The sequence below is a fragment of the Salmo salar genome, chromosome 25 (assembly GCF_965601325.2).
Source record: "Salmo salar chromosome 25, fSalSal1, whole genome shotgun sequence".
Taxonomy (NCBI): domain Eukaryota; kingdom Metazoa; phylum Chordata; class Actinopteri; order Salmoniformes; family Salmonidae; genus Salmo; species Salmo salar.
This window is the reverse complement of record NC_138315.1, coordinates 23,561,545-23,574,006: the sequence shown is the minus strand read 5'-3', so window position 1 is coordinate 23,574,006 and position 12,462 is coordinate 23,561,545. Positions and strand designations below refer to the sequence as shown.

Genomic DNA, 12,462 nt, shown 5'->3' with positions numbered 1-12,462 from the left:
GGTTTGGGATGAGTTGGACCGCAGAGTGAAGGAAAAGCAGGCAACAAGTGCTCAGCATATGTGGGAACTCCGTCAAGACTGTTGGAAAAGTATTCCTCATGAAGTTGGTTGAGAGAATGCCAAGGATGGCTACGTTGAAGAATCTGAAATATAAAATACTTTTTTGGTTACTACTGTCACGTCCTGACCAGTATAAGGTTAATTGGTATTGTAGTTTGGTCAGGACGTGGCAGAGGGTATTCGTTTTATGTGGTTCGGGGTGGTGTGTTTTGTTGAAGGGGCATTTGGTTTAAGTATTCCGGGGTTTTTGGGCACTGTTTGGTTTTCAGGTATTCTATGATTTGTCTAGTATGTCTGTTTCTATGTTTGGTTAATTGGGGTTGGGACTCTCAGTTGAAGGCAGGTGTTGTCTATCTGCCTTTGATTGAGAGTCCCATATATGAGGGTGTGTTTGTGTTTGTTATTTGTGGGTGATTATTCTGTGTTTAGCCTTGTGCCTTACCAGACTGTTTTTGTTGATCGTTCGTTCTTTGTTATTTTGGTGTTCATTTTGTATTTATTAAAAAGCAAGATGAGCATACACATACCTGCTGCGTTTTGGTCCTCCATTTCCAACGACAAGCGTGACAACTACATGATTCCATATGTGTTATTTCATAGTTTTGATGTCTTCACTATTATTCTACAATGTAGAACATAGTAAAAAATAAACAAAAACCTTTGAAAGTCAAAGGGTCTGAATGGAATACTTTCCGAATACACTGTACATATATGGATCCCATATATATATATATATATACACACACACACACACACACACACACACACACACACACACACACACACACACACACACACACTGTATGTGTGGCATAGAGACACCTGGATTCCAAAATACTTTCTAACACAATTACACGCACGCACGGGCACACACACTAACAGATGTGCTGTGCCTATCATTGGCAGGCTCTAGTCTCAGCAGGGTATATGGAGCTAATGCAGTCTGTGCACCTCACCTCAATTGGAGAAAAAAAACACAGAAAAAATACATCAAGTGCGTTCCACATGGTACCCTATTCCCCATATAGTGAACTACTTTTCAACAGAGCCCTATGGAATTTGGGACACAGTTAAGGTAAAAATGTTTTTCCAACCTCAGTGAATACCTGCATCGCAGCAGAAACAAAAAGCACACTCAGCATCCCCTGTACCGTACGACAGGCAGGGAGGCAGCGAGCAGAAAATGAATTAAGGCTAAGATTATCCATATATATATATATATATTTTTTTTTTGTTACCCCTTTTTCTCCCCAATTTTGTGGTATCCAATTGGTAGTTACAGTCTTGTCCCATCGCTGCTACTCCCGTACGGACTCGGAAGAGGCGAAGGTCAAGAGCCATGCGTCCTCCGAAACACGACCTAGCCAAGCTGCACTGCTTCTTGACACAATACCCGCTTAACTCAGAAGCCAGCCTTACCAATGTGTCAGAGGAAACACAGTACACCTGGCGACCGTGTCAGCGTGCATGCGCCTGGCCCACCACAGGAGTCGCTAGAGCGCGATGGGACAAGGATATCCCGGCCAGCCAAACCCGACGCTGGGCCAATTGTGCACCGCATCATGGGTCTCTCGGTCGCAGCCGGCTACGACACAGCCTGGACTCAAACCAGGATCTCTAGTGGCACTGCTACTGTAGCACTGCGATGCAGTGCCTTAGACCACTGCGCCACTCGGGAGGCCCATCCATATACATTTTTACTCCATAACAATGCAGTATCTGAGCTACAATGCTATAGTCTGAAACAATCACTTTCACGAGTGAGTCAGGTAGCTATAAAACAGCCGCAGCTATGTTACAATACAGTACAAAAGATTACTGTCTTGTGCACATGCTAAAAAAAAGGTGCCTGGAAGTAGTATTTTTTGCTGAAAGAATAATTTGTAAAAGTAAAGCGAATAATCATAGTAATAGTATATCTATTTGATTCTTACCCAACATGCTCCAGGGGGAATATAGGTCATTTCAAGGTGCATTTCATGTTATTATGTTGAGGTGAAGGAAAAAGTTTAGAAAAAAATCAGGCAAAATCAGGCAAAAACATGGATCACCCTTCAGATAGCTGCACACACACATTACACCATGCCAGGACACCATGGTTACCAGGTTACTGAGGAGACATGTCAAATCAGATCACTGTGTGAGCCAATCAGTTTCTTCTACGATAACACCTGCAGCAGCATCCAGCTGCTCATTCAGAATACATACCAAGTATGGAGAAAGCCATTGCAATGAAATCACATCAGGATTTTCAACATTAGCCAGTGACAGTCCCATTTCAATGTGAGAAACACAGATGCTGTGAAGCCTCACTCAGAGGCCGTAGCAGAGGGAAGGACGAGGGAGGGAGATGCCAATAAGGTCTAGAGTTAATTATAAGGCCTCAGCGTGCTCTAGGGGTCTTAGGTTCACTACTCTGACGAGATAATGATTGAAAACCCAGTCAGCTGCTAAAAGTTCAGCAAATGCAGATGGAGACCAGCATATCTCTCTCGCTCTCTCTCAAACTCTCTCTCTTTACCTCCTTCATTCACTCCCTCCATAATTCTCTCCCTCCCTCCCTCTCTCTGTTCTGTTTTACAGTTCAAACTCCTGGGAGTTCTTTGACCATGTTCAATTTAACACAGACAGATGGAGACAGTGCTTCCTGTGATTGCATTATGATATCACACTATTCAGAATAGTTTTAGTCAGAGACTGGGGGATTGGGAGAGAGAGAGGGGCCGAGACAAAAGATTGGAATGGGAAAGAGGGAGGGATACACACACGCGCACATGCACATCCACGCACATATGTCCTGTACTGAGAAGTAATGATAGCCTCAGCTCTGGTAGCGATGGAGAGCAGCCTGGGAGTCAGGCTGGGAGTCAGGCTGGGAGTCAGAACTTTACAGGTGAGAGCAGCAGAAGGCGAGGGGGAGGATTCCTCTCCCCTGAGAGAGAGCAGAGCACAGCAGAGCAGAGCATGGAACACATCTGAATACCAACAACTGTACTATACCACACCCAATCAACTCCACACTCCAAAACCTCAGTCTGTGAAAGCATCACAAAGATTTTCTTTCTTTCAGAAAAGGGCAAAACTCTCTCGCTTCCTCTTCACCTATGGACCACATTCATGTTCTTTCTTTTCCACAAAAGGGCAACATCCACATTGTGGGTGAGTCTTCTGTTCTGCTCACACTCATTTCTCCCTCTAGTGAAGTGGATGATACCGCATTCCTTAAACAATGGTCTGTGTAACCCAGGCTTATGTGTCAGGGCACAGCTCACACAGTACAGTAACAGGATGTGTCGCGAATAGCACCCTATTCCCTATGTAGTGCACTACCTTTGATCAGGGCCCATAGGGTAGTGCACTATAGGAAAAGTAGTAAACTATGTAGGGAATAGGGTACCATTTGGAAAACAACCACAGATTCCTTCCTCTAACCATCCCGATTCTCATTAGTGCAGGTAGAATGTGTAATGAAAAAGGCTCTCTGCCTTACTCTGCCTCACTTGCTCAAATCAGGCTAAAGCTGTATTCGAATACTCATACTAATCAAATCAAGTCAAATTTGATTTGTCACATGCGCCGAATACAACAGGTTTAGGTAGACCTTACAGTGAAATGCTCACGTACAAGCCCTTAACCAACAATGCAGTTTTAAGAAAAATACAAAAAAAAGAAAATAGATAAAAAGAGAAAGTAATTAAAGAGCAGCAGTAAAGTAACAATAGCAAGGCTATATACACAGGGGGTACCGGTACAGAGTCATTGTGCGGGGGCACCGGTTAGTCGAGGAAATTGAGGTAATATGTATATGTAGGTAGAGTTACTAAAGTGACTATGCATAGATAATAACAGAGAGTAGCAGCAGTTTAAAATTGGAGGGGGGGGGGGGGGCACTGCAAATAGTCTGGGTAGCCATTTGATTAGATGTTTAGGAGTCTTATGTCTTGGGGGTAGAAGATGTTTAGAAGCCTCTTGGACCTAGACTTGGCGCTCCGGTACCGCTTGCCGTGCGGTAGCAGAGAGAACAGTCCATGACTAGGGTAGCTGGAGTCTTTGACAATTTTTACGGCCTTCCTCTGACACCACCTGGTATAGAGGTCCTGGATGGCAGGAAGCTTGGCCCCAGTGATGTACTGGGCCGTACGCACTACCCTTTGTAGTGCCTTGTGGTCAGAGGCCGAGCAGTTGCCATACCAGGCGGTGATGCAACCAGTCAGGATGCTCTCGATGGTGCAGCTGTAGGAACCTTTTGAGGATCTGAGGACCCATGCCAAACATTTTCAGTCTCCTGAGGGGGAATAGGTTTTGTCGTGCCCTCTTCACGACTGTCTTGGTGTGCTTGGAACATGCAAGTTTGTAGGTAATGTGGACGCCAAGGAACTTGAAGCTCTCAACCTGCTCCACTACAGCCCCGTCAATGACATACTAACATACTGCATACTACATACTTAATGAGTATATACTACATACTACTATGCTCTGGCAGTAGGGTTGATTCGAGCGTTCTGACCTTACAACCACAGTCAAGCACCCAAGCTAACTGGCTAGCTACTTACAGACACAAATCAGAGAACACCTCACTCTGACCATTTTACCCACCCTAGCAGAGCTGGTTAGGCAATTTTCATGTTATTCAGAGTGTTGGTGACTGTAACTGTGCTGCTGGCAACAATTTTATTACGCCTTTTTTGCCAACGTTTACTGACACCGGCCATATTCAACGGGTGTTGATTGTTCGTAAATTCATCAGTTATTCTGCGAATTTACGAAAGCACCCAAATGTCCATTGAGAACGCACAACGAGTATACCACTTAGCTAAGAATGGCAGGGATAATCATGTCAATAAACTTTGGGTAGTTAGTTAGATAGCATATAGTTAATATACTGGCAAGTTTGATGTAATAGTAGCCAACTAACGTTAGCTAACATACCGGTACCTACTGCTGTAATGACATGCAATGTGGTTTGTAAGCAGAGGTGTAAAGTACTTAAGTAAAAATACTTGACACAATTTGAATGGTTAGCAGGACAGGAAAATTGTCTAATTCACACACTTATCAAAAGGACATCCCTGGTCATCCCTACAGCCTCTGATCTGGCGGACTCACTAAACACATGCTTCGTTTGTAAATGATGTCTTGATTTTAGGAGTGTGCCCCTGGCTTTCCATAAACTTCAAAAACAAGAAAATGGTGCCTCTTGGTTTGCTTTAAATATGGAATTTGAAAATATTTTGATACTTAAGTATATTTTCGCAATAACATTTACTTTTGATACTTAAGTATATTTAAAACCAAATACTTTAAGACTTTTACTCAAGTGGTATTTTACTGGGTGACTTTCACTTTTACTTGAGTATGACAATGGATACTTTTTCCGCCACTGTTTGTAAGGATAGCATAGCTAACAAATTGTCAGGCAACATAATATGTAAGGTAACTTATTTGCTCAACATTTTCTTAACATTTGTCATAATTAGTTAAAGCAATGAATTTGTATTCCTTCTCGTTGGATTTTGGCTGCATATTTTACGCCATTTTCTTCAAATCTGAAATAAATGTGAACCCTCAACCCATTTTCTGAAGAATTGCATTATGGGCCCTAAAAGCATGGAAAGTGTCCACTGTTTGTATACTTCGTATTTTGGCGAATGTAGCACGACATCCGGGAACTTTTGGCATACTAACTATATCCACACTATGACCAATACGCATACTATATACTCAATTTATGGCATAAATCGTATGGTTAGTGCAGTTAGTATGAGTATTCAAATACAGCTTAAGTGCTCTCAAGAAGTGGATGCTGAATAATGATAATCATTAGGACTGGAAACTGCAGTAATGGAGTTTGCGTGGGGGTGGGTGAGAGAGGGTGCGTGTGTACTGCACCTGTACATGAGTGCGTGTGTGTGTTTTCCTGAATGTGTGTGTGTCTTGCATAAGAAGAATATTACTCATCACTCACACATTGGTGGTGAATATCCCGTAGATGAGGTCTTGTTCAGGCAAATAGAAGGTGCTCTGCAGCTCATTATAGTAGAAGGGGATCTCTCCGGAGCGCGAGCAGTTCAGCCTGGCCTTCATGAAGGTAGTCCAGGTGTCTTCCAGTAGGAACCGCCCTCCGATGTCGTTCTTACAGACGCGGGCCACCCGGGAGTAGACGGTCTTCCCACAGTCGTGTTCGACAGCGTTCTCACGCAGGAAGAAGAATGTGAAGAGACCCACATCATAGGCTGAGATGAAATGGGGCTCTGAGGAAGAGAAGAGGAGGAGAGGACAAGGGAGTAGGGGAGGGGAGGGGACAGGGAAGGAGAGGAAGAAGGGCAGAGGGGAAGAGGAGACTAAGTCAGAGAGAGCATTAGAGTCCATGCAGCCATAGGGGATGATTCTTAATGTCATGCTAGTTTATACTGACGAATGAATGTGTCCAGTCATGTTAATAATAAAGTCCTCCTGTGAGATGCATTCATTAGTCACAGTCATCCTATAACATGTACACTGCATTCATTCCTCCATTTGTAAATTGCCAGAACACATTATCAATCTTGATGTGGTAAAGACATGAGACTAATGCACTCGATGAGTGGAACAAAATCAATAGAGACTGTGACTTCATCATCCATTCTACTTGGTGCTCAGAAACACTACATGGTGCGGCCACTCAAACAGTCTCCCTGTTGTGAGTTGTTATTATTACAGACACGGGTTAGCCTCAGTCCCAACACTGAACACATTAACAGCAGACATAGAAGGGTTCAAACAACATTTAAAATATGCTTTATTGAGCATGCCTGGACAAAATGGAACCAATGGTATAATTCCAAAAGTGCAAACTCTGCCCATCTGGCATGATATTCAGGCTCAAACAAACACTCAATGACAGTATTTGAAAGATGTTAAATACTATTTGAACCCAGATGTGATAACCAGTAGCATGCCTTCTCCCCTGTAGAGTTATAATGTAGAGGAGCATTGCTCATGACTAGAGAAGCAGTGAGGCTGTGAGAACAACACAGTATGTGCAGTCAGTGCTGCTTTCCCTAAGGTAACATTCATTCTCAGTGATATCAAACACACACACACTCTCACACTCACACACAAACGGACAGCTTGGATGCAGAGCAGAGAGCGTAGATATTAACCTGCAAACAGCCATGACGATAAGTGCCCCGGGGGCCAGCACTACCTTTTAAGAGAATGAGATTATAGGAGAACGCAGGCGGTCAGCAGGAATGGAAACAGCATCAGAAGCAATAACAGAACGCATAATTCCATTTCAGAACACTCATAAAAAACAACTGTGGGTAGTAGCTGGCGGCAGCAAATAGGAATGGGTGAAATGGTGGTAGAGACGGACTAGTTTACCAAATAGCACAATGTTTGGTGATATCTACAGATGCTTCCCTGCTGCAAGTCCAAAGACATGCATTGACATGTTAATGATAGTCGTTTGATAGTCCTTCGATAGATGCTCCACTAACTATCAAAATAAAGTGTTAACCAACATTTCTTGTCAGCTGTAGCTTCATCCACTGTCCCATTATTCTTATCCTATAGTTTGCTTTCTCCATATCCTTTATCGCACTGTTTAATCATTGTCTCTAGGGTAAGCTTAATGTTAATATGCCAGCATGGGGTGCCATGTTACAACCCACAGCTTTGCCGTAAATAATCACATGTAATGTAATCCATGTAAAATCATGTAATCCATTTCTGATAAACTATCATGACAAATCGACCATTACCTCCCTAACCTGGCTCTTCATGATACTGTTTAATGAGGACTGAGTTCTCCAGTTCAGTCAGCTAACCGATGCTTACAGCCATGTAAATGTGTGTTTGTGTGTGGTACTGTTTCACCAGACCTCCTGCTGGGTCCTAGATAATTACCACAGAGAGAGAGAAGCCGGAAAAAGGCATCAGCGTATATTAACACTACTGCGTCCCCACAGCTGTCAGACACACACAGAAACACAAACACACACACACAAACACACACACACACACACACACACACACACACACACACACACACACACACACACACACACACACACACACACACACACACACACACACACACTGCTGTCAGAGGCGGTATTGAATGAGCTAATACTCTATACACAGTCGATACAGTATAATATGCATGTTTAGGCTGCATAATGTGTGGGTGTCAATCCAACAGACTGATTGTTCAATCTCCACACAGTCTGATTGAGGGGTGTAACTCACACAGCCACGTGACTGACCATGGGGAAAAGCAGGAGGAGAGAGAGCAAGAGAGAGAGTTTAAAAAATAAAACTTTAGGTCTGGGAACCCACAACACAATAAACACTCAAACAAACAAAAACATGGTTAAACATAAATTAAAAACACAACACCAAATCTCCTCCACTGTAACTTAACACAACAACTACTGAATACCCCATATGCTCATAACAGCCCAATGTCATTAACCAGTTTGTAATAGGCAAACTCATCCCTCAGTCTTGTTGCCAACATCCCCTCAAGCATGCCCACCACGTCCACAGACCTCTGTCCCCAAATAGTGTTCTTTCATCTTCCAGATTGCTAATTTAGCTGTCACTGACACTAAGTTAATCAGATCAGAGTTGGAAGTATCAGTCACATACTGCCGATGAAGTACTGGCAAGGAATCGCAGACCTCAGCTACGACCTTTCACAGTAGGCAAGATGATCAGATCTCCGCTCTTTCTCCCAGGTCCTCCAACAATCTGCTCCTGCTCCGCATCAGATGACTCAGCTTGGTACACCCCACACCTAACAGGCATGAACGTAGGCTGGCTGAACCCAGAGCGCGGGACTGGATGACATTGTTATAAAAAAAGAGACTCTTCAAAAAGCCACATCCCTAGTGGTGTGCCGGCCTTACGGGACATGTCGAAAACTCTCCAAGCCTGCATAACAGACTCATAGAATGGAGTCAGGCCAGACAAATCACCCCCTCTAGCTTTAACCTCTACGGGATCAGTGTCCCTATACCAGGACGGTTGAGCTAACGTGCGCTAATGTGATTAGCATGACGATGTAAGTAACATCAAACTTTCCAGGACATAGACATGTCTTATATGGGCAGAAAGCTTAAATTCTCTAACTGCATTTTCCAATTTACAGTAGCTATTACAGTGAAATAATATCGTGCTATATTTTGAGGAGAGTGCACAACAACAACAAAACTTTTACAGCAACTTGTTTGATACATTCACCTCTGAAGGTAAATAATGTACTTACATTCAGTAATCTTGCTCTGATTTGTCATCCTGAGGGTCCCAGAGATCAAATGTAGCGTAGTTTTGTTTGATAAAATCAATTTTTATATTCAAATGTAGGAACTGGGATCTCCAGTTTGAACCCCTGCTGTCTCTGGCTCCACACCCACCCTGCCTGGCCATCTAGATGTGTGAAAGTTAGTGTATAAGCTAATTATTCATCATGTATGACATTCCTGGGAGTGTTTAAACTTACATTTTGTATTACCATATCATTTTTGTATGTTCTCTGTAGTAATGTACTTGAAAATGTATCAATTGACAAAATATTGTCCAGTATTGCAATGCTTCACTGGATCAATCTGAAACTTTGCACACACTGCTGCCATCTAGTGGCCAAAATCTCAAATGCGCCTAAACTGCAGTATAATATTATGGACTTTGTCTTGCATTTCAAAGATGATGAAAAAAAAACGCATGTTTTTTTTCATTGTATTATCTTTTTTTTTCAAATGATATCAAGCACATGCATATCATTGCTTCAGGTCCTGAGCTACAGGGAGTTAGATTTGGGTATGTAATTTCAGGCGAAAATTCAAAAAAAGGGTCAGATCCTTATTAAAACCTGTTGGGGCTCGGGGGCAGTATTGAGACATTTTGAAAAAAATATGTGCCCATTTTTAACTACCTCCTACACCAACTCAGAAGCTAGGATATGCATATTATTAACACATTCGGATAGAAAACACTCTGAATTTTCTAAAACAGTTTGAATGGTGTCTGTAAGTATAACAAAACTCATATTGCAGGCAAAAACCTGTGAAAAATAGATCCAAAAAAATGTGAATTTTGTGACTGTACTATTTAGTGTCATTGTTTTATAGATACCATAGTGAGAAAGGATTTATTTCGCAACACCTACGGCTTCCACTAGATGTCAACGATCTTTATAAAGTTGTTTGAAGCGTCTATGATAAACAGAGAGCAAATTAGAATCCAAGGAAGTTGACATGTCATCACTTCATTTTTTTGCGCCTGCGCATAAATCTGAGAAACGTGAGTTTTGTCTTCATTGTTTATCTAGACATAGGATAGGTTGTGTGAAAATATTACTGATGTTTAACGTTAAAAATGGACCAAAAGATTAATGCTAAACAACATTTGACATGTTTGAACGAACATAAATAGATTATTTACTAGGTTTTTTTAGCTTTTCGGCGTGATTTTACAGTCCCCCCACCACGTTTTGTGGGAGCATAATGAACGCTAAGTACTTGGTGTTATTTGGACATAAATTATGAACTTTGTCAAAAGAAACCACATTTGTTCCGGACCTGGGATGCCTTCCGGACCTGGGATGCCTGCCTTCTGATGGAGATAATCAAAGGTAAGGGGATATTTACAATGTTATTATCGATTTTAGATGATGCTAACTGTATAGCATAGCCTGTTGTTCTTAGCATAGCACCCCGTTTATTGCAAAATGTGATTTCCCAGTAAAGTTATTTTGAGATCTGGCCATTCGGTAGCAATTACGAGATGATAATATATTATTCTTTGAATGACAATATTATAATTTACCAATGTTTTCGAATAGTAATTTTGTTATGTTCACCGGAAGCATTTCAGAGAAGAAAAAAATCTGAATTTCACGCTACTGTAAAATGCTGTTTTTGGATATAAATATGAACTTGATGGAACAAAAAATGCATGTATTGTATAACATAATGTCCTAGGAGTGTCATCTGATGGAGATTGACAAAAGTTAGTGCATAATTCAAGCTGGTTTCTGCTTTTGGTGACGCCTGACCTTGAATTGAAAATGGATGTTTGTACTTTTGTGGCTATGTACTGTCCTAACATAATCTAACTTTATGCTTTTGCCGTAAAGCCTCTTTGAAAATCGAACAATGTGGTTAGATTAAGGAGATGTTTATCATTTAAATTGTGTAAAATAGTTGATTGTTTGAGAAATTGAAATTATTAGATTTTTGATGTTTTGAATTTCCAGCCTTGTTAGCAATCCCGGCTCGGGGTTCATTGCTAACCTGTAGCCCCAACAGGTTTTAAGAGGAAAAGGTGCTTGTCTAAGCCCAAACAACCCGCTCTCCTCATCAATGTGTAGGCTGTAGGAATTTAGGAATGTATATATTCCTCAATTCCATTATTTTACTTTTAGGTTGTGTGTATTGTTGTTAATTGTTAGATATTACTGCATTGGAGCTAGAAACACAAGTATTTCGCTACACCCGCAATAACATCTCCTAAACGTGTATATGATAAATAAAATTTGATTTCATTTGTATTGACCCAGCTAGAACCGTCACTGTATAACAGTCTCTGGGCTGCTTGAAGCCGGAAAGCCATGATCCTAGAAGAAATGTCCACCAGGCTTTGCCCATCCTCGTGCAGTGACAGGTACAGGGCTGCAGCTTTAATCCAATGTTGTCCAGACCAGAGGAAGTTGACAAGGGTCCTCTGAAGCTCTTTTATCAGGCCCCCTGGTGTCTGTAAACTCATTAGTCTGTGCCACAGGGTAGAGGCGGCTAGGTTATTGGCTATCAGCACCCTTCCCCTATTAAACAGCTGGGGTAGCACCCATTTCCACCTAGACAATCTGGCACACACTTTCTCCACTACACCCTCCCAATAATTTTTTTGAAAGACATCGGATTCTAGAATAAATCCCAGTCTTCATCCCATCTCTGCCACAATGAAGCCCCCCTGGTAACCATGGAGTGGTTCCTATCTGAAGCCCCCCTGGTAACCATGGAGTGGTTCCTATCTGAAGCCCCCCTGGTAACCATGGAGTGGTTCCTATCTGAAGCCCCCCTGGTAACCATGGAGTGGTTCCTATCTGAAGCCCCCCTGGTAACCATGGAGTGGTTCCTATCTGAAGCTGACCTGCCCACAGCAACTCACTCTATTCCCAATTGACTCTAGCTGAGGAGGCCCCCTCATACACCTTTAAAGCGTTTGAGAGAACCTTAACATTCTCAACCCCTGTAATAAAAACTGACACGTTATCTGCATACGCAGACAGTGCTATTGTGGGACCCTTCATAACCCCTGGCACAGAGAAACCAGTGAGCCTCACTTTTAAAAAACAAAGCACTGGTTCAATTGCCAGACAAAAGAACTGTCCTGAAATTTGGCATCCCTGCCTAATAC

At 42.2% G+C, this 12,462-nt stretch overlaps 1 protein-coding gene across 3 annotated transcripts in view; it reads right to left on the bottom strand.

Annotated features, from left to right (window-relative positions):
- The window catches only part of LOC106586418 (semaphorin-5B), a 199,172-nt gene that overhangs the window by 50,009 nt on the left and 136,701 nt on the right, over positions 1 to 12,462 (bottom strand). For all 3 annotated transcript variants that reach the window (XM_045707609.2, XM_045707610.2, XM_045707612.2), the window contains exon 9: positions 6,026 to 6,311. In XM_045707609.2, coding sequence (XP_045563565.1) covers positions 6,026 to 6,311 — 286 coding nt within the window. The remainder of the gene's footprint in view (positions 1 to 6,025; positions 6,312 to 12,462) is intronic.